Raw genomic sequence first — 27,755 nt, forward strand, 5'->3', positions numbered from 1 at the left:
ACACTCTAATTCGATCGTTACATGTTTGTTCATTAGATCTCCTTCGATATTACATACATGTGTACGGTTTATAAACGACGAGCTAGAGCCAGTGTATTTTCGAGCGTTTCATGGAGTTATGGGGTGGGGATCTTTTCACGGTTCGATAAATTCCCATAGGCGGGAGAATCGCGGTGTTCACGGTGAACAAAGATGGCCGTTGATACCGCGGGCTCGGGAACCGACCGGTGCGTTTCTGTATGTTCGTTCGATTAGCATGCCGGTGCGAGTTGTTTCGCTTCCTCGTTAATAAGAGAGCCCTCCCCTCTCTCTATCCGTTGGTCCTCTTTTTCCCGGTCCGTGTGGATCTCTCTCTTTCTCTCCGTCTTACCCCACCTACCCCTCATTTTTTTTTCTTCCTTCTCTCCCTCGACTAATACGTAATTCAAGCCAGACGCATAATCTTCCCATGGCTGAGTCCAGGTAATTCTGTGGTAGACAATGCTCCGGCTGTCTTTGCGTGGGACTACGACTTCCTTGCTCGTAGACTCGTCCGGGGGAAGTCTCTGGAACCCGTGGCCCTTCTGCCCTCGAATCGTTCCACTCGCGATATAGCAGGACGAAGCATTTTGTCATCCTAGTTTCTTGGTTCTCGTTTATATAGTATTGGTATATCGATACTTCCGTGAAGTATCTAATCTGTACCGATATTTTCGTATAAATGTCAAAAAGGTATACGTTCGAATAAGTATCGAAGAGGTATCGATGCTTTTCGATGCCTATATCCTTGACATTACCCGATACCAGATGAAAATTTACGATTACGTATCGGTAGGATCCATAGGTACGGTATCTGTCCCAACACTACAGGGTGACACGGATGGAAGGCGGGACCGATTCGTAAAAAACTTAATCGTCGTGGACATTAATTCCATTTACACGGTCCATCGAAATAAATTACGTTATAAAATCAAACTCGTTCCGCGGTTGACGGAGAGAGATATCTCGTTCCCCCAGGGTAGAAGCATTAATCGCCCGGTTGCAAGGCCTCACGGATCGGGTTGTTCGCTTGTTGCGCCGCGCGAACCACCGGGGGAATTCGATTGCAGCCGTGTTTCTTCGGTCCCCCTCCCCCCCCCCTTTATCCTACCTCTCCGTGGGCCCACATCGCTTTCGGGCCCATCCGTTCCTTCATTATTTACGTCTTGATTTATTATAATCGAAGCTCAGCTCCGTTTGATCCGCACCGAGGTGGGCCTCATCTCCCCCCTCCCTTCAACCCCCCTCCACTGCTTCGTCTCCCCACCATCTTTTCCTCACCTCTGGTCCCGTGCGTTTCTCCCGCGCGACGGACACACGCGAAACGGTGCTTCGAGGCGCGCGAGAAGGACGCCCGGAGCCAGGACCACGAATATATGCCACTTGGAAGCCGTATTTCACGTCGAACGTCGCCGAGTTAATCGATCTTTCGCGCCGCGCGCAATTTCATCTCTGCGCGCCGGTTGCTCGCGATCGCGGCTTAGCTCCCCCACCCCTTCGCCCCCACAGTGGCGTAGCCGAATCCGTTTGCCAAACAGGGGATTGTTGAATATCGGAGGTTGGTGAGATTTTGTGAAATATTTCGGTTTTAATCAACGATTGATGTTCGATACGCTTGCTTGTATGTGGTACACCTTTGTATTCTTGAAATTACAAGTTCAAATTTACAATTTTCGGGCACTGTCTTACATTTCGCCAATAAGAATGGAATCTCGAAATTACGCTACTGTGTCTGCTCGCTGTGCTCTTGTTTCGATCACGATTGCCCTGAATTGGCCGTGTGACCACGACGGTTTTATCGGGATATCGCGATCAAATTGAACGAGCTACCGAATTAAATTCCGCGCTCGTAAATCTCCGGAGCGGGCATCTCGTTATCGGTTGGCTCTATACTCGTACCAAGGGAAAAGAAGAAACGTCTGGTCGAAAGCTCCGACACCGTGGAAGAAGTTATTACCCCGTTGCACACGGACGTTTACATCCACGTGTGCGTACCGTGGACGTGTTGATAGAAGAGCAGAGGCATCTCCACTAGGGTTGAATCGATACTTATTCGGTATCGAAACAAAAGTATAGATACCTACTTGTATCGAATTATATTTTCCTAACCTTGATACCCAACACAAAATTTTATACCTTGAGAGAAAATGAAATAGAATACTATACTTTATATATTTATTTAAATATTCAATATAAAACATATAAACAAACACAAGTATAAGCTATATATAATGTACGTCATATATGATATACATAATAAATAAATTAATAGGTCGATACTAACTCCAATCGATACGAGAACTATTTTCCAATACATACTTGGTATCGCACTCGTACGTATCGATAACAGTACTATCGAAACAAATCGAGTAATGTACTCGTATTTACTTGTATCGATTCATCCCTACTCTCCGCCGAGAAAAGATTAACGCGTTGGTTAACACACGTTCGCGTCAGGTCCCTGAACCCGAGACTTGCAAACCGCAACTTCCTTTGCGCGGCTCCCCCGTCCAAATTGAATTAAAACGGAAACGTTTTCGACGCCCAGAACGGAAAGAATCGACGAATAAAGGAAGCAACAGGACGTGTGGTTGTCGCGTTATTCTGTTCGATCGCGAATTAATCCATTTCACGTAAACGATGGGCAACGGAAATCTTCGAACGACAGGTTTTCACGCCTGTGTTATTGTAACTTAGACACGCGAAAGTTTGGGGAATAATTCAGAATTTCGAATAACAGTATCTAAGAATGAAAATGGAGCACAATTTTTAATTCTGTGGCTGAAGGCTTTGCTGCGTTAATAATAATACATAAAAAGTATTCAATTTTATACGAAATCCATAGAGAGTGTGAGAAAACACTGTGGCTCGGTTGATTAAGGCATGGGTTCGAATATTGATTGCCTGGGTCCACTTTTTGGAATTTTTAAAAATGATTCTCCTGCAATTATCATCACAGATTAACTGACCTCCATAATAATCGATTCATTTTTTATCACAACGCCAGTTCACCTAATTTACTCGATAAGGGAATATTCCGAGTTCGGTGATCGAGGCCCACATCGTCGGAAATTAAGCAATGCTCAAATGAAAATGCGAAAAATGTTCCAATACCGAGGGACCATTTTCGTGACGTAAAGCAGCGTTGGGGAAAATTGTACGTCGGTGAATAAAAATACGAATCGTTAATACATGATACACATCTTCCACGATTTTCTAGTGGCAGTGAACATATTAAGGACTCGAACTAACCGAAAAAAAATATAAACAAAAAATAACCACGGCTGGTATTCTCCACAGAAAATTCGTGTTCGTCCAAGGGACGTACGACTTCTAACGGAACTAAATTGCGACTTTGAAGATTCTTATCGCGCGGATAAAGGCGCGATAAAAAGCCGGGTCTTAATTGAGTGACTAAGTAGGTAATTAATAGCAGCTCGCGTGTCGATGGAAATATTAAACAATCAAACATCGATTCAATATTTGCGCTTCGATAGGGCTGTTTGCGCTCGCGCCTAGGCGTGACGCAACGAGCCAGCGGGACTGAGATAAGGGAGTCGCGGAAGAAAAATCCGGCTAACAAGGGAAGAGGACTACAATTAGGTCCGACTTCGATTTTAACGGGATTTTCTAAGATAATAGTAGGTAGAAGTACCTAATGATATACATGTATGAAGTATTCGGTGTAGGCACTCGATAATTTCATCAAATTGAGTGCACACACCCTAAGTTTCTATAAGTGCGCGTGGGGGTCGAGTGACCCCAAGCGATTCAAAACTTCGAAATATCTAGCAAAGTATAGATTTTTCAGAAAGAGTTATGTAAGCGTTTTTTAAAATTTCTTTTCGTACTTTCAGGTAGAATAGTTAATATTAAAGAAAAAGATAATTTAAAGTAATAAAAACGAGATCTAAAAGTGAAGACGTTCTAAAAAATCGAGGTTCAAACTTGGGCTTGGGTCCTTAAGGTCCTTTAAGATTAAGAATCTCTCTCAATTTTTTATTTGAGATAACGTAGACAGCTGATATAATGCCAGTCATGGATGCACCCTTTTTTTAGTCAATCCCGGAAAATTACAATAACTTTTAAAGAAAAAAATTAAGCTTATCCTATTAGTATCTACGAATTCATAGAAAACAGTTTAACATCGATATACATCCTAGTTTTTTCTAAAAAAAATTCCTCAACTTCCCCTAATTTTTTACTCGTCACAGTAGGGAGACCCCTTAAATCGGTTGAGGTCACTTGTCCCCCACGTGTACTTATATTGTTTGTGTACAATGAACCTTCAATATACACCTACTACAAATGTAAGCCAAAATTATCGAGACAGTTCGAGTGCTTCCCTTGTAGTGTGGCCAGGGGGTGGAGGGGATAACCGGGGTTTAATAAGCGGAACCGTCCCGCTTCTTCCTTTCCGTCTATTTTCTGCCAGTCCATGACGCGTCGATCGTGGGGCCTGGATGGCGATGAGCACGAGGAAGCGCGGACACGCGAGGAAAACACACGGCTGTCGCTTGTCACATAACTCTCCGCGTTAACGCGCCGCGCCGGCACGAGCGGGACGAGGCGTTTTTTTTTTTGCGCGTGGAATACGCCTTGGATGCAGGGAACGACGCCTCGTGCCGCTTTTTCCGTTACCTCGAACGTGGTTTTCCAGCCTGGCGGAACAGTGTGTTATCAATCACGTCTTAGGTATGTTCATTTCTTGTCTTTGTTTCATTGAAGCAAATGTACAGAGTGAGGCAATATGCCATTATCATATTAACACACTGACCGATTGTAAGCGTACTAGTACGTCACAAGGAATGTCATTTTTGGCACTCCCATTTGAAATATTCATTTTCTGCTCAGTTGCTTCGGATAAATAATGGCTGCGGGTCGGAAAGGTCCACTTTTCGATTTTTATGAAACTTTGGATAATTGTTTCAAATAGTATGATAATTGTTTCAAGTTATACGTAAGTTGTTTTTTAGTTTTTTAGTAATTTATAATGGTAGGAGATATGTTATTGATCGATATCAGTCGTGAAGTGTCTCAAATCAATGTAAATTTAAGAATAGGGCGTGAAGCTGAGATACGATAAAAGACTTCTTTTGCAATCTGACTTTATAGAAATACAAACACCCCCCTTATAACAGGGCATTCCTATATGCCTAAATGCCACCGAATTGGGAAGTGTATTTTGTACCTCAAAATCAATTATAAAATTCCAGGGCACACGAGTTTATACATTATTTACTGTGGGGATTTACGATGAGCAGCAACAAATTTAAATTTCTTCGATTTTCGTTAATGGGACCACTTCGAGTCAGTTGTGTATTCTCAGCAAGCATAGACTGTTGAAACTTTGAAACCCCACGGATTATTTGCAGACGCGTAAGATGATATCGAATGCGATGCATGAGGTCCGAACAGCACGTGCTACAAGAGAAATAGAATTATAGGAGTGTGTAAGAATATGTAGAACGCGGGGCCTTAAACGTGTGGGGTGAATAGGGATAAAATGAGAGGGTTTTATTAGAGCTATCAGAATGATAAAAGGAATTAGTACGAACTGGACTAAACAAATGGGAAATCATTTATGAACAATTTCATAGATAATCTAGTCAAGATGACCTTAGCCGTTCCTGATTTATTGGCCGCCCAGGTGCAAAAATAGTATCGCCACCCTTATAAACTTAATATTATTTAATTAAGAACTTGATGTGTCAAGAGGTATAATTACAGGGTACAAAATTGCTGGTCCTCGAATCGTCGAAAGTGTTACAGAGACCCAGAAAGCCAACGTGGTTGTCAGGAGGGTGAGGGTTTTTCAAACCGTTCCCGAGGGAAGGTGGACGACCACCAACGATCATTTCCTGGCCGAATGTGAGTCGAGGACGCGAACACTGAAACAGTTTGAGAACCGTGTTTTAAATAAAAAAATATGTCCCTGCGTTGGTCCCGGGGCGAAACGGGGTGACGAAAAGACGGACTCTTTCTCTCGACGGAGAGTGGGCAGAGGATAAAATAAAATCCGACTGTATTGAGTGAGAGTCTCTCGTGGAACGAAGGAAGGAAAGAGAGTGGGGGAAGAACGCGAAGGGACCCACGAACTTCGCTCTTTATGCTCGGACCTCTTTGTGACGCCGACATCTGGCGTCATCGAACGTCAACCTCCTTCTCGTTCCTTATATTTTATACCGTTCGTCTCGTAAAAAAAAGCTCCTCGACCTCCTTGGTCGCCGACGAGACTCGAGGCCCTCTTTATTTGTATTTCCAGCCCAGTCTCGGGAGATCCGCGGGCCTCTCCTCAGTTGCCCCGTTTGCGTTTCACGTGTCTGTGTGTGTATATATCGTTTCTTCTTAATAACTTAATTCCCGCCAGTTTCACACTCCTTCGACTCGACACAGTGTTGCTGGTGGATTCTTCCAGTGGTTAACTTCAATTAGATAACTAACATCCTTGTTGGGGGAATGGGTTTCGTGTCGAGTCCGAGGTAATACTGAAACGAACAGAACCAAGACGATCGTGTACGGAATGAAGGTCCCGTCGATTCAGGTGGACAGGTTGTTCATCCAAAGGCGACCGAGAAGCTCTTAATCATCGGGCAATCTCGTTGCGAGGGGATAAACAGAGAATTGCGGAAAAGCTTTCGGAATCGGTTGGAAAAAAAATAAGTCAACGATTCCTCCTGCAAGCAGTCCATCGCCGCGGACCGGCTGTTCGCTCAAAGGCAAGTCGGATGAAGGCGAGGAAAACCTCATTCGGATTAGAGGATGACCAGAGAGCTGAGAGAATAGGGAGCTTTTTCTTCTTTTTCCGTGGATCGATATCTATAGGATAAAGCCGATTGATTTGGCCCTGATAATGGAGACTCGCGAACCACCCTGCTCTCCTTTCATCGCTATTGGGGTTCTTGGTCTGTCGAACAGACTGTCTTCCTGTATATCGTGCTTCAAACGTACAGATTATGTCACAAAGCAGTTCTGAATCGTCGAAGAAACGGTTTTCCTCGTTTTTCTGACTTTTACGGATCGTTGACACGAAATGTATTCGAGGCACGAAGTTCTGAACCTTAACCCTTTAACGGTGTTTGACGAGTATATTCGTCATGAGGCAGTTACCACTTTTTGGGTAATGACGAATATACTCGTCATGAGGAAATTACCACTTTTTTGGTAATGACGAATATAATTGTCATGCGAGAAAATAAATTACCTTTTGTTGTAAAAGTTGAAAAATATCAATATTTCTTTTATTAGAATAAAGAAATCAAACGATGTAAGTTTTTCGGGTTTCTTTTCTTTTCAATTTTCTTCAATTTCGAATTTGTTACGTCAATGAATTATGGAATAATGAAATTATTGATTTTTTAAACGAACTAACTCGTACATTTTATTAGCAAATTTACAGTAGGTCCATCTACTCTACGCCGAGTATACTCGCCATCGCTTGATTTCAATTACGCACGCAGATACAAAGGTCTACCGTTAAAGGGTTAAAGTCTGCCTATCTGCGCGCTTTCATCGATCAACAGTGTAGGTCGAGAGACCCATCGATTCTTCCCAATCCTCAAACGGGGTGGGGGGACTTAACTCTCGATCGTTCGGCTTCGAGGCCACACAATCTTCCCCGAACTGCACAATGTTCCGCAAACCGCAATTATCGGGCACCCAAGTCGATTCCCCGGCAACGACCAGCCACTATTATCCCCCGCGCTGTGTGATCGTTCGCGCGAGAAGCCGACAGGAGACAAAACCCGGCTCGATATAAACGAATCTTCTCCTTCTCTGTTCGCTTACGGATGTAGTAAGAAGTGTGCTGCTGCTGCCGCGTCATGGCTTATTGCTTCTTCGTCGGTAGTACAAACAATCCCCGTTTCACCGATCATTTCGCTGGTATTGCGCTTTCATCGAGTTTCCGCGAATCCGCCGATCACCCACGAACGAAAAGACAGTTCCCCTCGCGTTTACCACCATTTGTCCCGGATGACGATACGACTTCCGGCCGCCCCTCTCTTTCACCATTAATTCGATGCTCCTCGTTTTCTGGAAAAGAAACGACATTACTCGAAATAATTAACCCGTTAAGTGTAACATCTTTCTTCAATTATTAGACACTAGACGTTGAAGAAGAAAAATAGAACAGTACACGATCGAATTAGTGCTTGTCTTCAAGCAGAAATCTTCTATACTTTTATTCTATATACATCAGGTTCGTATTTAACGTAATACGGAAGAAATGATTTTATTCATCACCAGGACTCAGGCTCAATCCATCTAGAAACGTAGCAAAAGCGGATGAGGATGCCCAGAAGAGGCTATCGGAAGATCGTAACGATTATAATTGCCCCCGCGCTATCTTTTAATGCCCTGGAAGCGGGTAATGGTAGCAGCCGCTATTACGGCCGCTCGTATAACGCTGGATCTTGATATTCCCCACCAGCCTCGGCGCTCGGCATCACCGAGAAAGCTTCGAATTTTTCACTGTCCCATCGTTTCATCAACCTATCGTCGTTTAATAAAATCCAAATGAAACTGGTTCGCAACAAGAAATCGGTAGAGGGGATAATTTAACTACGTTCGAAGAAGCGTTTCTTAACCTCGAGGACGATGCATTATTTAAGGCTGCACCCGTTTCCGTTTCGTCGGCCACAGACGCACCCTTATAAAAGCATTTTACGACCGGAAGTGGACGGACCCCTCGCGAGGGCGCCGGATCTCCTTGCATACGGGTGTGTAACTACACCTTCCGTGCGAAAAACTATAGAAGACAGTGAACAATTAAATAGTCACAGGCTATACGACTTCGAATTACAATTGTCCTTTTGTCAACCCAACTTTTCGAATCTCTCTCACGATCTCCCTGTCTTCGTCGCTCGTAATGTCGCCTAGCTAGGCCACGATCGAGATCTTTTCCACCTAGCTGGTTCGTTTTCTTTTTATAACATCGTTCTCAACCTCACCGTAACAACGATCACAATCTGCCAAAGACACCGTGCAAAACGGTCTCTACCGAGAGGGCTTTCGTATCGTCGCAAACGGTACGCGCCAGCCTCTTATCGTCGCTGCTTATCAGCCGGAAGACACCGGTTTATCTGGATCTCGGGGGCGGCAGAAAGAGCCGCGCGCATCGATAATTACCCCTCGTAAAGGTAACGACGTGTGGCGTGGCTGTCGGCCCTCCCCCCTTAACCTTCCGCGAATTTTACGGCGACCTCCCATCCGGATCTTTCTTCTCGCGCTCGTAAAGTTTGTCGCGCGTAATCGCCGTTCCGCGTCCTGGATAGATTTCAGTTTCACGCAATAGTTTCTCTTGGCAGCGACTGCAGACCTTGCACAGTCAAATTTTGTCCAATACCAAGTTATAAACTTCTGTAACCAGAATGGCTACAGATTCGATGCAGGATCTGCTATAAGTAATCTACTGTCAATCTGCCTCAGAATTCTGTCAACGTTCTTTGTCTGCAAAATCGAAATCAAATATGGAAACAGATGGTTACATATTTGTCAACAGATTTCGTTAATATCTGCTGCCCATCTGCGCGCAAATTGTTTACAGGGCTAACACAAAATTCACAAAAAATCCGAAAAATTGTATTGTCACATTTTAATCGTCGTTGTGAAGATTGTATATACCAACGATCATTTCAACGTGTCTGGTAGTTCGATTTAGTGTTAACTGAATGTTTAACGCGACAGCCGTAGCCGCAATCATCATCATTCCGGGCTAATGACCGATCAACAAGTCCCTGGCACCGTAATCGAATCGATCGACCATACAAGCATCCGACGACAAACGACCCGGTCGACGCCGGTACTAATGGCAGTTAATCGTCCCGACGACAAAAACGCGATCCGCGCTGCGTCTTGATGTTGGGACCGAGCGCGTATTATATACTACACCCTGGACGACGCACGGCGCTAGCAGCGTTCCGTACATCGATCATCCAGGGCCCAGGCTGCGCGGTTCCTCCCCGGTTCGCTGGGACAGATGGGGGGAGGGAGGGGGGGGGTGAGTAGGGAGAAGAGTAACCCGATCAACGTCGGCTGTGTATCAGGAATTATTATTCACCCGGGCCCGTCAGTCGATGAGAAGGAGAGGGCGGGGCCGCGAAGCATGCATCATCGAGAGCAAATTCCGTTCGCCTCTCTTTATTTTACGGTAGGTGAAGGATAGGAGAGAAGGATCTGTAAACCGTAGGTGGAACTGAGACAACGAACACACACGGGACCAAAAGAGCGGAAAGAAAGAAAGAGAGAAAGAGGAACGACGGAGCGGGTTCTACCCGATCTTCACGTGGCTGCCGTCAGTCTGCTTAACTGTAGATCAATCAATATACTGCTGGTTGAACCCCTTGGACTTGGACTGGGCTGTTCTCTCTCTCTCTCTCTCTCTCTCTCTCTCTCTCTCTCTCTCTCTCTCTCTCTCTCTCTTTGCTGTGGGGGACCATGTGGAACCGTGGTAACGTCCCTCTTACTCCGACCTTTTACCCCGTCCTCTCCCTCCGGCTGCCCCTAACGAGCTCATCGCTCGGCCAGCCAAAGAAAAAACACGAGAAAGTGGTACAAAATGGCCCTTGAGAAATGCCGTCTCTCCCGTCACGTTCGTGTACGTTGGTGTTCGTTCGTTTGTCCAGTCGCCTCGTTTCAGACGATGCGCGAAGGGTGGATGGTGAGATCGAGTTGCGGGGCGTTGCCATGAAAACAGGAACGGGAATGCATGAATAACGCAGGGCCACCGATCCGTCCGCCATTTCGGTGAACCTGAATAACGTTTCCTGAATTCTTTCTGTCGATTTATGGTCGATAGAGAGTACATATTCAGGAATGGACAATCTTCACGAGTGTGTTCTACTGATTTTTAGGGTGAAAAGGGATCCTATAAATATTCCTCTAGAAAAATGGTCCTCTCGATGTTATGGACACGTTTGTTCCACAGTGAAGATTGCAAATTATGGGGTCTTTTTGTGGAGACATTTCGCGTCCATCTATTCAGAAATTTTTCCAAACAATTGAACTTTCGTTTACGAGTTTGCAGAATTTTTGTGGCTTTGGCACAAAGTGATGATACGATTTTTGAAAACTTATGTAGTACAAATACCATACTCCTATTTTTACTACGTCAAAATCGTATCATCACTTTGTGTCAGAGCCACAAAAATCATGCAAGCTCGTAAACAAACGTCCAATTGTTTAGAAAAATATCTGAACCGATGTGACAACTTTTGTATCTGTCGAACCTGTAGAAATTAGTTCGAATTAGTGAACTGGACGCTCGGTCTACCTTCAACATCGATAATGAAGATCTTCCATAGTCATTGACTAACGGGAGTGACGAAGTAGAAATTGATTACGTCATCGAACACGACGATAGGGTATAGTTCTACTGGTGTCCATGGACGGTGTCGATCGCAAGACACCTGTCAGCGACCCTGGCAACCGTGGTACAATAGTCGATACACCGGAAGCACCTGTACGCCTTCATCGCGTAGAAAGCAAGTGCATCGCGAGAGGTATCGATCGCCTTACGATATATATAAACAGTCAGACTCACGCATTCGCGAAGATCTATGGATATTTTTAGACCACGCGAAAAAAAACACAGCAAAACACATGCCCCGATTACGAAAACGCCACGGAGTAGATTTTATCTGCAAACAGATCGAGAAGGCATCTATGTCACAGGGCATATGTTTGTATGCTACATTTTTTTTTTGTGACTGAATAATTCTAATCGATCCAATGAAGTGACTGTTAATTACTCCCGGCTAGATGATTAATAGATGCGTGGAAAAAGCGATGGTTGTGCAACGATCTGTAGATATAAAACTATGTAGACGGAACTTTTTTACGATAAAACTGAAGTTTTCCTCGATGGTTTCGAGGTTGTTTATTTGTTATGTTTTCTTGATGTTTATTTATTTATTTATTCTACGGGGTAATTAGAATAGAAGTGAAAATTTTCTTTTTCTCTAAAGTATCGCATTGGGTTAAGAATAAAAAAAGGATCTCGTCAACTCTAATGAAAGTTTTGTCTTTCATTGTATTTCACGGAGCTTTATAGTCTATAAATGCATAAAATCCGTAGTTTATTCATAACGAAACCCAACGTCGGAGCTTCTATTTGTATTAATTCTTTCCTCAAAGATTGTAATCTATGCAATTTACTTCTAAAATACATATTCTGTATTTGTAACTCTATACTCGTAAAGCTAAATAAACCCATACGTGTTTGAGGAGCTTGATAAAAAAAAACGTCGAACGTCAGCTGCCGCCATTTTACATCGTATAGACACAGATGTGTCACGGTTGCATTTCTGAAAGAGGAAATCGATGAATCGTGGAATCGTTTTGCGTGGTTTATCTTCAATCCAGTGAGAGACCACCACCACGGTGGTCAGTGAAAAGAAGAGAAAAGACACGATCAGCTGTGAGAATAGGTGACCAAGTGTACCGAGAATAGCCGATCGCTGCTAACAATGGGTTCGCAAACGTAACGCTTTGAACCGCTACTGAAAATAATCCCTGCCGTTCTAGAAGACGATTTTACGACTAGAGACGAACAGGGAACGAGCGGTTAAGTAGAAAAAGGATGGCCGTGACCGCTAAGGAAACGTGGAGGCAGGTTGGTGGGATAACCGACTGTGGGGTAGGTAGAGTTGGTGATGGTGAGGGGAGAAGCAGCTCGTTTTATAAAAGCAATTACAGGGTCTCGGATTAGATATAGCACATCGTACATAACAAATATGATAATACGGGGCCGCCTAGCCTGAAGGGAGTTTGGCTTTCGTCCGGTCGAGGGAGTGGGGGGGGGGGGTTTCGGGTTATGAGGCAGGTTAAACGGAATCATTAATAATCGAGGCTAACTAATCTGCCTGTCGCTATGAGCACACTTGTTTCACTCCTGTTTTTATTAGTCCAGACCCCGAGTAACATTTTATTCGTCGTTGAGGCAGGGGGAGAAAAAGAAGGAAAGAGGTTCTATCAACGCGAGATCAATTTTCTATCGCGATTCCTCTTTTGCTCTTCCTGTTTCCGCGTCGTTACACGGTTCGAGAAATCGATCCCGCGATATCGCGCAATGATCCCAGCGTTCGTTTCTTGGAAAAAAAGAGAATATCACACGCACGTCTCGAGACGATTGACGCAACTCTGTATTTATCGTTACTCTTCTGACTGTTTCAGCTCTACGAGATCAACGACGACCCGAAAAGGAAGGAGTTTCTGGACGACCTTTTCAGCTATATGCAGAAACGAGGTAAGTTTATTAATTGATTTAGCTTTCACTAGCTGTAAGATGCCGGTTTACGACTTTGCTACACACAATTATAAAAAAATACAAGATACTAGTATTTTATTTCGTAATTTAGAATACGTTGCCATATGGCAACAGTGGGACGGGAAGGGTTGAACGTGTCCCCATATTCTCAGATATCGATTCGTCGTTGACTTCATTCGATAAGCGTAAAAAGAAACGCATCGTCGTCCAAGCAAACAGCAAAACGAACGCGTTCATTAAGGTGGTTCGTGCCAAATTCGAAAGAGTAGATAATTAAATAAAATTCATACAGATTGTTTATTAGAACGAAATACACACACAATAAAAATTCGAAGCTCGGTTGCTCAAATAAATAAGAAAAAGCTTGTCAAAAATTGAGTTTTCAACACAGTGCTTATGGCAGTCTTACGATTTCTTACCGGAAGTATCTTTTCTATTCACAAAAATTAGAACTGCTAATTAAAAACTAGGTACTGGAAGTATAAATCCTGAGCTTTCTGATAATGAACTGAATCTTGTACCATGCCGAACATTCCAGGAAGATATTTTTAGTGAATTCTAATTTTCTAAATTATAATGCACTGGAATATAATTAACTTTATATATAAGAATATTGTATATTGACTACGCGGGAAAACTGAACACTCACCACGTATATAGATATGCGTGAAAAAACAACGTTGTCAAACGTACCAGAAACGAGCACCGTGGAGTCATACGACTACCCAAAATATATTTTTTATTTACAATATAATGATGAATGATCAATTGAAATGTCGTTGAATTTCATAGATGTAATTTTTATACATTATTAAAATGTATTAGCGGATGTTTAATTCCAATTATTAATACAATGCTTTATTGACTAGAAACTCAGGTACGAATCACCTTAAATCGCTACGTTGTAAGTCTCATCTCCGCGTCGCAGATTATTATCGGCCCGATACTGCGCGAATCATCCGCGGGAATTGATTCCGCAAATATTGATCGTACCGATCGACGTCCAAGGCCGACGATTCGCGTCGTCCCCGCGCGAAAGATCTTCTCTCGCGAGCACAACGCAAGTCGAAGCCCGAACTGTTTTCCCCGCAGGGCCGTTCCTGGGTTGTTGTCCACCCGGGTGCTAAAACAGTATCGCCACCCTTATTAATCTAAAATTATTTAACTAAGAATTTAATATGCAGTGTTTACTTTTATATCTATATAGATACATATTTTTCAAACAATTATCATGCAAAAGGGATATTTATTAATTTTTATTTTCATAAAATGAACCAAAGATCCTTAAGAAATAAATAATTTAAAATGAAAATTTTATTCCACATATAAGTATAAAAGTACCGTATAATGTTTGTAATAATGATGTTATGATTGATAAATAGGGACCACCTACATGGATTTTATCCGATAAATACGGTGAAATGTCATGTGCTATTTTGGGCTGCCCATAAAGATAGTTCATTCTTGTATATGAGTAGTTTTACAAAGATTACGTATAACATTAATTTGATTGAATTCTGTTTGTCTAAAATTTTCATAATCATCAGAAAAATTTTGGTTATTATACTTGCTTTATTCTTATATACGAGTAGTGTTACAAATATTATATATAGAACAAATTTGATTGAATTCTGTTTCTTTAAAATTTTCATAATCTTCAAAAACGTGTTGATTAATATTCTTACTAGCCAAAATTTTGCATGTGATAAACGATCTGCGTCACCTTTTGCACCCCCGTCAGGAACGGCCCTGTTCTCCCGCATTTGTCTCCATCGTCGGCGGGGCGAAGACGTATTACGAATCTCTTGGCAGACGGTCGCGCGTTCCAAACGGGCTTGCAATTTTGTCATAATCCCCCGTGGACGTCCGACACGGGACGCCTCCGAAATCCCGAAACGAATCTCCGGATTTAACCTTAGACCACCTACGCTAACCACGAGGAATCCGACGATACACTTTCGAACCGCGAATATTACACACGCCTCCATCGGTCATGGAATTTCAATTACAGTAATGTCTCGATGAGTGCGACATACACGGGTCCACTTGGGAGCATTCATGGCAAGGCGGAAACGTTTTCAGCCCTTCATAAATTTGTTTTTTGCCCGGAGCCGAGTCTCTGTTTAGCTTGTGTTTACTCTGTTTTAATTGGTTCCCAAAATCCGTAGTTTAATTGCCAGTACGAAATGAAGAAAAATGTTTTGTCGCCAGGATAGCAAATTACGGTGAATGAAAAATTGCGCGTAGACACGATATCCAACCCGTTATATTTAGCCAGCGCACCTGTCGACGTTTGCTGTATTGTTGCATGCGCGGGTGTATTCGCATCGCGAACTTCGGAAACCGTGCCAAGGTATTTAGAATTCGGTGAACACTCGCTGTGTGGAGAGCCGCGAGTCACATCATCTCCCCGCGGTTCGATCCTTCCCAAAGGCGCAACGAACTCTGAGGGCCTGAGATTCGCTTTCTTCTTTTCGAGAATATTCGTCTTCTGTTTGTTCTGTCATAATTAGATTGCGGATGTTTATGCAAAATCAGAATTTTAAACATTAATTTATAAACGTAGAAATAAAATAGAAATTTATATCTTGTTATATGTTAGATTTATTTAGTTTTATTGAAGTCTTTGTTTTATTACATTTTACATATTGAAATTTGCCATAAGTACATATCCCGCAGTCTAGTAATAATATTGCAGCAGAATATATTATTTGTTGGCTTTGGATATCGGACGTGGTATCTGAACGATGAGTCAATTGTGACGATCCTCCGTATCAATACGTAAATGCGTAGCATGTAATAAATGCGTATCGGTTAGATTCGAACCTTTAAATCGAATTTATCGTATCTGCTGGCAACAAACACTTGATTCTTTCTTATCGATGCTGTAACTGACGATGGGACCTAGATAGGTCCGTAACGGTACCAAATATAAACCACTTATTTTCACAGACTTTAGTTCAATCCAACTAAAGAAATCTTAAACAGAGTGTCCCAAAATAGATTCGACTCCCGGAAATGAGGATTCCTAGGATGATTTGAAACAACTTTTTCCTTAGCAAAAATGTTATCCGAGGCTTTGTTAACGAGATATTAACGAAAAACCCCGACCAATCAGAGCGCGAGTCTACCGGCCGAGTTCCCGCGGTAACGTCGGCTACCAATCGCAGCGCGTAGCCAACGCTACCGCGGATGCGCTCTGATTGGTCGGGGTTTTTCGTTAATATCTCGTTAACAAAGCCTCGGATAACATTTTTGCTAAGGAAAAAGTTGTTTCAAATCATCCCAGGGACCCCTCATTTCCAGGAATCGAAGCTATTTTGGGATACCCTATATACCGAATCGATCGTCACTCGTAAATAAATATTAATCTTTTGCTCCCTGATCAAGACTATAGAAACAATGTTCCATTCTCGATTCCCGTACAAGGAACTTCCCACGTGATAAACCGCTTTTCCCGCCGATCGAATATTCTAATCAGCACACCCGGCGAGTCAGGTGCGACGGAATTCCGGAACACGTGTATAATCGAGAGTCAGTTAAGAATTCTCGTCGATCGTGGGGGCCGCGTTTTCGTCGTCGCGAAAATTACGAGAAGTCATTATTCACGGTGTCAGGGACGGTTAAAAGTGGCGGGGGCACACGTGCGACCCGCATCTTGTTTCCTGCACACGTGGATTCTCCGGGAAGGACGACCCGCCGTTCTCGCCTAGTCCGAGGCTTCCTCGTAAACGTCCACGTGGTTAAAAGGTTCGATAACACGTTGCATCTGCCTCCGTGCGCTAGACGAGCCGAAATTAGAATTCTAACGCGGCCGCGACAACGGAGCTCCCGTGAACTTCTCGCCCCTTTCCCCTGTTGTCTCGCGAGACGATGACGAGTAGAGATGGCGTGAACTGCTACTTGTGAATCACGACTGATTCGATCACGTTCGTTCCCAATCAATGTGATTTTTCACAGTAATTCGTGATTTTTCGTGACCGTTTCTGATTGGTGAAGAAACCTAGCAGTTCTTTACACGCGAGACATAACCTGTATATTTTATATTAACGACATCGAAACAAAAATTCGAGTTATATCGTATAAAGTGAAGGAATATTTAGAAACAATGAAGAATAATAAATAAATTATAATCTATATGTTACCTAGCAAATCATTCTGTTAGAAGTTCTTTTTTTTCTACTGATTTTTGAAGACATAAATGGTAATGTAATTTATCGTAAAATCATATCGAATACGTTTTTCTGTTTAAAGATCAGGGACTTATCAAAAATAGAAAATAAATTTATTATCATGATCATTTTCAAATAATATTTTTCATTTGGGTTTTATGATTTACGACCGTGATCCTGATTCGGCGATCACTGTGATAAATGTTTAATGACGAGAGCCCGACATTCTTCGGATTCAGAGACTGCGATCTTATGGTCAACAAGGCTGTACAAATTCTCGTGACAAGATCACTTATTAAATGAATTGAAGTTATTAGAACAATTGTGACACGTAAATTTTGTTTTTCAGTTTTATTTAGTTAGCAATCAGAATACATAACATTCTATGGGCTAATGTGATGGTTTGCGAGTTGTATGGCCCTATTATCGCGCGATGAGGTCTTCTCCACTGACAAGTCCTCTTCCAATTTCATTTAAATTCTTCTGTTGTGGTTCTAGTAAAAAGTGTATGCAGTAGCTTATTGGTGTGGCCTGCCAGTTTGTCATGATGTTTGGTATTCTTTTCCCTGATGACATCCCCGACAAACGGCACCCGTAGATCTTCGTGTAGAGTTTGGTTTGACACGTACCAGATTGTATTCTTTCTCTGATGTCTATATCTGATTTACTGCCACACATCCAAAGCTCTATTCCATCCACCCAAATCGGTCCAATATTCTTGTATGCCAAAATATTATTCTTTAGTGTTAGTCTAGACTTTCTTCCAATCAGCCAGTAGAATTTTTTTATTTTTAAATCCGTTTACTTGCGATTTTCTGGCAGTATGACCGTGGATTTCTACGTAACTAGCTAGAGAAAATTGAAATTCATTAAATTTGTAATTTGTCAATTGTTGGCCTCTTCGTTAAGTATGTCGCGTAGAAGCAGAAGATAGAGGCAGTAAGTTTAAGGTTCGATTACAAAGCGATCCTGAAGTTCAGCCACTAGTCAAAGAACCGGAAACGTCGGTCTCTAATTAGAAATGCTGTGACGCGTCCATCAATCAACCGCGCCAGCGATGCGCCCAGCCATCGTCTGCTTCCTTTTTCTTTTTTTCCCTCGGACCTTGCGACTTCGAGCCTGAGACCGAGCTATTATTGTATCCATCTCCGCGGTAATAATTAGAGAAGATGAGATCCACGGTGCTTCCAGGAGATTTTCCGCCTCGGAATCAATTAACCGAGTTTGCACGGTAGTTGACGTTCTCGACTTGGACGGAAAATCAATCGTAATTACGCTATTTATCCCTTTCTATAGATAATACAAGAGAAACTCGAGCGATTTCTGAAATATGAAGGAAATCCTAACGAGTTATTATTAGATTGCAAAAGTTTATGCAAATACAGTTTTTCATGAACTAATTTACAGAAAACAAATTCAAATGGGATCCTATTTATCTTATTAAAGACTCTACAGATTCCTCTCAATAATCGTCTGGCTTGTTCTACACGATTATTGTCCAGACGTTATCCCCACCACTGGAGGGTGGTACAAGGTCGTACCAGTACTATTACCTGTCATCGTCAGTCGTAAACACATTACTTAAACCTTTACCCCTTACGTACGTATACCAACATCTTTCTTCAATCAAAAATAACAAAACAATGTGCTACTACATGCGGTGTTAATGCCACATTGCATTAATTTCCCTCATTATTCTAAATAGTTTGCCTGCGTTGACCCACCGATGAGTCACGTCATCAAATCACCGAATGACCTAGCAATGGGTCTCACCGTCCTAAAGTGTCAAGCATCAAAACTATAATCCACAAACTCACCGGAATAAATAACTTTGGTCTTGCCTCTACATTGTCCAAAGAGGAGTCACGTTGTTACTCGCTATTATACCATGAAAGGATGCGAACAACCCTGAAGAAATACGAGTGAGGTGGCAGGGTCGATCGTATTTCAGAAATTATATCTCGCGGACAAAAGGGCGATGGAGTCGAGGCGAGCATCGAGCCGTGTATAAATTCCCAATCACCGCCGATTGATCGACTCCGATGATCCGGTCTTTACGAGGTCGATTAAAATCGCGCGGAAACAGGGGCCCAGCAGCGAGACAGAATGAAAGGAGGGGGGCTTAGACGCTCGGAAGGGAAAGGCTGTACGGCTTCCCACCCGCGGGGCCCGTTATTGTGCCCGACGCGCGAACAATGATACGATGCTAACGCGATTCATAACACCTCGGCCACGTCCGTGTATATAAAAGACCATTCATCAAATCCCGCTACATTAGTCGATTGCCATCGGCAATCTGTGTTTGTTATCGGCCCTCCCAGCGGAGAGAGCGCTGGCCTATCTCGCGGTTCTTCGCGCCTCCGCGCCTATCGTCTTTAATTGCCGTGAATCGATCGTAACAGAGTGAACCATTCTCGATTCGTGCGATAACGACAAATTGAAAACGTTCAGGAACGATTCACACATTTCTCGTCGAACGTCTGAACAGTTCCGAGCTAGTTGGGTGGTGCGGCGAATACGGTAAATCGTCGATGAGTGCTCGGAGGCACTTTGGCACTGAACATTAAATATTTCGTAAAATAATGGCCATATGCGGCTGAAACAAATGAAGAGTCTAAAGGAAAAACGATCCTAGTCACGGAAAGTAAAATTTTTAGTATTCGAAAAACAAACTCTGTGAGCTCCTCCTCATTATACACCGTAAAAAATTGAATATTCCTCTTTTTTATAGTCTGTATCTGAATATTTTGAAGAACGTTAAACGTTTAAAGATTTTGTGAAACTGAAATTTGTTTTTATAGTCCAGACTTTGATCTATCTAATTGGACGTTTTTCCCCTGGACTCTTCAAATATCATTGGCTTCAGAATTTGGAAAAGATCGTTCGAGAAAAAGTTCTTTTGTGAAGTTAGGAACATTATTTTACTAAATGATGTGTAAAAGAAATTTTGAAAAAGTTGCAGTTGGTCCGAATCGCGAAGAAAATAGTAAAGGTGGTAACCTTTAAGGTATTTACAACGTTTTTATTTCAAACTGTAATGAAACTTTAATAAATACATATCGATGATTTATGTTAGTTATATACATGTTGAAAATTTCATCAAAATCGGTTAACGTTGTTATGAGATATAAACGATTGAAGATCGGACCAATTTGAAGAAAGTTGTTCCGTTTTAAAGGGTGTACGAATACTTTTGTCCCCCATTGTATGCAAGCTTGTCATTTTTTCAATGAAATTTTGCTAGATCGCCATTCTGTCCCACTGTGCGCGACGCAGGTCTCGAATACGGACTCGTCCGTTCCGTCTGGCAGCTACGACTGGATTATCTTAATTAACGGTCGTAAAATTAATCATCGACAGAGAGTTTCTGTCCGGCTGTTTTATCGCGTAACCCCTCGTGAAACGAGGATCGAGAGCCGGTGTTTCGCGTCGCTTATCTTCCCGTGGACCTCTAAATTCGGCGCGGGGATGGACAGTAGGCGGTCGTATTCAGCTACAAAGTGTCCCGCGCTGTTCCCGTATCAAAAGGGCCGACCTGGCAACCGGAACGCACGAATTCGCGTAAACGGATCGTAATCACGGGGAGAGCGATAACTCGGACGTTAACTGAGAACCGGTTCGTCTCGGGAGAAACGACGCCTCTCCTGACGTTGGTAGCTTTTGAAGAACACAGCTCGATTTCGAGCATTCTTGATTCGCCGATGCACTTTCAGGAATTGATGGTCACTGAGTTGGTAATTAATAAAATTTTGATTAAATACTGTCTTAGAAAGTAAATTAACACTTGTTGGAAATTGTTTGAATTTAGAGAAAGGTATGAACGTTGTATTGCTATGCGACTAGATTTTCTTGGGGTTCTTTTGTCACTTTAGGGGAGATTCTTCTATACTTATGCGACTTTTTTATTATAGGTCATTATATGTTTATGTACACTGATAAGATTGATCCTGGTTAGTTAGTAAATAATGATAGAATAACAAAGATATTGTCGAGCGATGCCTATTGTTGCAAACAAAATTATTGCTGAACTATAGTATTAACTAATTTCTATTAATTTAGGCTTCAAATTCTAAGGGCTCAATCTAGTAATCTGGTCCATTTTAAGGACCATTATTCCAATAATTTTCTTTACAACAACAGCATCGATAATATTGATCATTCGTAGAATCACCACCATAAAAATATAAACGGTGTTTACAAAAAATGTGACAAATTTGTCCATAGTATTTACCATGAATAAAAACCAACTGTCCTACACCAGAGGTTACAATACTGCCCTAAACTATAATAGTACATTCACCATGTTTAACGATATTTACAAAATTTCGTAGGTTATAGCTCTGAATTTTTTTTCTCAAATGTTGTGCCTGCCTGTGCCTCCCGGAAATGTTCAGAAAATTATATCCAATTGCACTACTGCCATGATCATGCAACAGTAGGACGCTACAGAAGTATTCCCAAGGACCTCACTTTTATAAAGCGTACACTTAGTTTTGACTTTCATTGTATATGGGTATCAGGCCCCAAAAAGTTGCATTGCTTTTCCATCAACGCAGTTCACCAACGACAAAAAGTTCGCAAAAAGAAAAAAAACAGTCGGCCGGTCTCGCTGGCGGAGATCGATGATCTATCGCGATTAACTTCATTGTTTTCGATCGTGCCCGTCAAAACGATCGAGAGGATCGCGAGGAGCCGCGGCCAGCAGTCACGCGTTCGCCCGACGTCTATCGAAGAGGAACGTTCTTTATTTATCGCGCGTATTGCTGGCACCTCTCCGGGGCCGACCGTTATAAATCTCAAGCCATTTAATATGCAAATCCTGGCACCACCGGACAGCCCGAGGTCTCCTCCGGTTGGTCGGTCCGGTTGGTTGCTTGCCTTTTTTCATCGCGAACGAGTTTCAATCGCCGATGTAATTCATACTACGCCGCGGACGACCGGGGGGCGCGCGAGGAGCAATGCCATTCTCTGTCGAATGCGTTATTATCTTACTCCTCCTGGGCCCCTCCCTCCCCTCCATCGAACCGCGCCTCGGCGTTCTTCATTCTAACCGTGGATGGGTCCTCCGGGGCCGACAGTTACGCGCCAACACTCCCACGAGCCTCTTCACGCTTCAATATGCCCGCTCAATTTCATCGAGCAGCGCCGATAAGCGGCTTTCGCGCCTCCCGATACACAATATCTCTCTCTGCTCCTGTTTTGTTTCTGGTAAATACTTACAATAAATACATAATTTTTTAATTCGTTGGCAAGGTTTTCAACCTGAGTAGTGTTGTGAAGGTTTTGGTTTGGGGTCGTCGTTTGTAAAAAAGTTATTATCGAAAATTTTAGGGAGACAGTCATTTAGAAGTTTGGTCTTCTCACCGATTTCGATGCCCTGAAGTCAAAAACACATCTTCGTGAAATTGCTAACTATTATTAATAACCAAAAGTTATTCAAAGTTGGTTACAGACAGTTCAAGAAAAAAAATCATTCAAAGTTGGTTAGAGACAGTTAAAAATAAGGTGTCATTGTTCTCTTAATAACTTTGAAATAAACTACATTTGATAACTGAAACTTTCTGAAGGTCAGTCAAAAGGGTGACCTTGTCGAAATATGTCAAGGTCATCGGCCATTTTACTTCTCAATACTACTAAAGTACTATACTAAATTTTTTTGATAATATCTTTTTTACAAAGAACGACCCCCAACTAAAACCTTCACAATACCACTCACGGTGATGACCTTGACAAGGTATTAAAAAATCATCGAAGGGGTAAGAGCAGAAGCAACGATTTGGACGTGTCGTGGCTACATGTTAAGTGTACTAATAGGTAATCCACTATATTTATAATTCTAAAACAGTATATTTTAACCCTCCGTGACCCCCATTATTTTTACTTCTTTGATCACCCCTCTGTGTCTTTTATGTCCAGACTTATATTTTTTATAGGCTTCCAAAAATCGCAAAAAGTTCAGGAATACTTCCCAGAATTTTTATTACAAGATCCAATAGTTTTAAAAGGTCTTTTAATAACAATACCTTCGTTTCGGAGATATTTGAGCGCCAAATTTCACTTGTGCCATTAAAAACTCAGGAGGATCACGGAGGGTTAAATGGAAAATGTCTTCCCAACTCTATGTTGTGAAAAAATGGCGTATAGGATGCTGGAAAAAAATTACGAACACAAATCTAAGAGTATAGATCCTTGGCGCCCATAGAAGCGAATTGTACAGATTTCGTCAGAAAATGGTGGATTGCTTATTTCTAGACGTAATAGTAGCGCTGTATAAGCTTCACTCGTGAATAGATCTTGCTTTCCCTCCTCTGCATACGTTCTAAAGGAAAGTAAATTTGAAATGTCATGATCTTCGTGCAAGCTAAATATCCTTTGGTTCTCTGTCTTTTATTCCTACCGCTGTCCTCAATTAGTATGACAATAGGGTCCACCTGTGGACAATGCTGTTCTACGGAATTCTTTTGTTACAAGTTCTTCGTTTTGCTCCGCGGAACACCTTACTCCTTAATCTATAAATTTATATATTTCACAACTTTTCCCGTGTTTATCGATAAGAATAATATATCATCGGTAGTTCTAGTGTTAGAAACGTTCCTGTAACTCCAAATGACATCTTTCCATCTGAATCTCCGTTGTATTACGCTTGTAGTTCATTAGCTTTAGGAGCTTTATCGCGACCAGGAAAGCTCAAAATAATATCTTAATAGGTGAGCCCAGGGGGATATGAAAGTGCGTTGCGACGTGTATGTTCACAATCCGGCCGTGTTACGACCGTTCTGAAGAAAAGTACCTTTTTACGGGGCGCGCTGGGTAACGCGTTAGCGTACGCTTGGAACACGTGTCCGGCACAAACACTTTTCGCTACACACTTGTGAACAGGCACGCCGTGCGTGCCGTCTGCGTACACAACGGGTTACATGGGCCTGTGTCGCAGCTCCGTTCTCGCGCCTCCTCTTCGCCCTCGCGGATACTTTGTACTACGGCCCGTTCCCCCTTTGGTTATCGCGCCATTTACGCGGTGACTTGAGAAACGAAAGCCCCGTACATACCTGAACCGGACAATTGAGACGTTGAGCAGAGCTGAATTTTTGTACGTAAACGTTTTATTGGAGAAGAAATTATTACAATTATTTTATGATTTACTTGTGTCGCACCCCTGCAAGGAAAGTGTCAGGAGTTGAAAATTTGTATTAGGTAAATGTAAAAGCTTTGATTTTCACTCGACAAGAGTAGACTAGTAATAATAATATTAATTGTAATTTAAGACTAGAATTACAAAAGTAAGTGGTTAGGACCCTCTTATAACGATGATTGAAGTGTTAGAACAATGCATTTTCTCAGAACTTTCAGACCTTTTATTGCAAAATGAATATGAAGAAATTAGTTGATTTAGAAATTTTAATAGTTTAAAAATTTGCATCTTAAATAATTTACTATGTAACGTTAATATCTCTGTTGGGCGGGCAAATGGGTATAAGTCAGAATTATTAGCTAATATTTAATTCTGACCTACACTCTTTTACCCGTCCACCAGAGGGTACCACCATAAATTCGCAGTCAAATTTAAAACAGCAGTTGTCACGGCAACAACGACACAATTATCGTTTAAATTCGAGGAGCGAACGTATTAAACCAAGTCACGACTCCTAGACAATTCTAATATTTTCTAAAACACTAACAACTGCTACATCCCTACCCAGTCGGTTCAAAATTACAATCCCCTATTTGCTCTAACCTTGGCTCACGTGAGACCTAACCTCTCCCGCCAGGGGTTTCACCTTCCGCCCAAACGAAAGCTTCATCCCAAAATTGGTTTACGGTTACCGTGCCGCACAGCCGTTACCGTTCGCGTTATTTAAAAACTTTGCTCGTCCATCGGCTCGCAAATCCGCGACATCGCGTCTTCATACGCCCGGAAACGCACGTAAACGCTCCTGGTTCATTATGCAACGCGCATGCGCGATGGAAGGCGACGTGATTTTGCCCGCGCGCGCGTTCCCCCTCCCACCACCCCTTTTTACCCTTCTCTCTCTGTTCCCCACGTTTTTCCCCTCCGTCTTTTTCTTATTATTCGGTATTTTGTGCCGGGAGCACGTTCGTACGCCCGTTACTCGATAACTGCGCGTCGTCACGGCATGTGGCAACTAGTTTGGAACGTTGACTTCACCTCGCAACGACGCGCGCGCGAGCTGCGCTATCGCGAAAATAGTCTCCGCGCGTTCTGTGGACGCCCTGGCCTTCGACGGTCTTTTCAGATGCAAATTGAAAGTATACGCGACGCACAGCGAGGAACTCCGTTTCGTCTCGATCGAAAGTCTTGTTTAACACGTCGACGCCCGTTGTCGCAGATCTGCGTCATTGGTGGGGACTCGAGCAATAGAGACGAAAAATCGGGCAAGGACGTATTAAATAATATACAGTAAATTCTCGATGAGTGTTCGAAGGCTCGTCGGCAATGAACATTAAATATTTCAGAAATTAACGGCCACATATGGATGAAACGTATTTGTACAATAATTATATATACAGGGTGTGTCAATAAGAAATATTATCTATAACTTGTTACCTATTGATTGTGTCAGAAAAAGTTTTAATGAATTCTGTATTTAAGAGGTGCATCGGAGGGATACAATTTTATTTTTTTATATGACAAGGTGACCTTGAGTTTTTTTCGAGGTCAATGCTTATTTTTGTTAATAGGAGGACGAATACAACGACCTATAGTATGATGGTATAGCATGATATGCCATCGTATGTAGTTTCAGAGCTTAATTTGAACACCCTAGAGCAAGATAAAGTGAGAATTCAGGACAAAGTATACACAAGCATTGCTGATCAAAAATCAAAGCTTTGTGCTCACGACGATAATGAAGCGGTATATATAATTTCAAGCGATTTCGCTACGACACCACAGGGAAAAAATGAAATTCCAATTACTCGGTAGAATTTTGCAAATATTACCAGTCGTGCATTGCAAGCAATCGCTGGAGCCACGAAATCGCAACGACATTGCATCGCTCGTGTGCACCGAGCTTAATGGCTCAACGAATCGGGGTACGTTTCCTCTCTCTCTCCCTCTCGAGAAGCTTTATTACGTAATAAATATTAAAATTCATACGGGTTGTAACGTTACCAAGAATCGATCTTCTACCGGTCCAAAGGGACGGCTATAAAAGTCTTGAGGGGAGGGAGAGAAGAGGCGCTGCTCCTCTGTGCCGAAAGGCAGCTCCTTTGGTACGACGCTATTTTACTTTTATTCGAGCAGATCCATTCCCGGACGGTTTACGATCTCTTGCCGCTACGGGTATGGTCTATCGCGCGCGGCTTTGTGGGACGCAAGAACAGCCCGAGAAACGAGACCTCTCCGTTCCTCTGATCTCTCCTCCACGTGGAAATGGATCGATTAATTAAACGATTCTAGGAACATTCGAAACGGCTTGAGAAACTAGGCCCTTCTGTATTGGTTCTTCTCGCTTTTGGGACCCATTCCATTTGCAACCGTGATGCCTTCCTTTGGTGGTATTTCGTATCATTAGACTGCGGATTTTATGCATTTAAGGACAATGTCCCTATTTCTAAAGATGTAAGAGTTCTGCTATCGCAGAAATTGATTTTTATTATTTATTTTTGCAACAATCGACAAAAGAACCTATTAGATATAAAATTTAAACGTCCCTTTATAATTAAATTGAAATAAAGGGATTTGTAAAAACATTTTAATTTAATAATAGTTAATTTAATATAAAGTACAAAATGTCCCTATTTCTGCTCAGCAAAAATAGAAGTGTCAAAACCAAACTTTGGCGAACAGTATTAAAGATTCCGTAAGTTTCTTTTAGTAAAAACGCAGTCTCTTTACTCAGAAAAAGTGACGTAAGAGAAGGGCCTTCTACCATTTGATTAGGGGAAAAAGTAACGTAGGAAAGTCTCTTACTACTTGGTATTGGGAATTATTGAAATTTATGCCAAATTAACATTCGATTTAACATTTATTTCAGTAGTTGAAATAAATTTATCAAGTGGTGCGAAGCCCGCCCCCTTCGCCACTTTTTCCCCTAGCGGAAGCCTAGTTTACTCGTGAGCGTACTTACGCCAGTGACATAATTAGACTGCGGATTTTTATGCAAAATGGAACGAAGCCCGCCCCCTTCGCCACTTTTTCCCCTAGCAGAAGCCGAGTTTACTCGTGAGCGTACTTACGCCAGTGACATAATTAGACTGCGGATTTTTATGCAAAATGGTATTTTCCAAAGCAATTTATACAAGGAAGAGCAAATCTAGGAATTTCTTTATTTTCT

At 42.3% G+C, this 27,755-nt stretch overlaps 1 protein-coding gene across 1 annotated transcript in view; it reads left to right on the forward strand.

The window, feature by feature from the left end:
* LOC107188018 (protein dead ringer) overlaps positions 1–27,755 on the forward strand; it is a 161,531-nt gene that overhangs the window by 100,295 nt on the left and 33,481 nt on the right. The window contains exon 4 of the mRNA XM_015576242.1: positions 13,192–13,264. Within this exon, the coding sequence (XP_015431728.1) occupies positions 13,192–13,264 (73 nt within the window). The remainder of the gene's footprint in view (positions 1–13,191; positions 13,265–27,755) is intronic.

The sequence above is a fragment of the Dufourea novaeangliae genome, unplaced genomic scaffold (assembly GCF_001272555.1).
Source record: "Dufourea novaeangliae isolate 0120121106 unplaced genomic scaffold, ASM127255v1 scaffold16, whole genome shotgun sequence".
NCBI classification, from domain to species: domain Eukaryota; kingdom Metazoa; phylum Arthropoda; class Insecta; order Hymenoptera; family Halictidae; genus Dufourea; species Dufourea novaeangliae.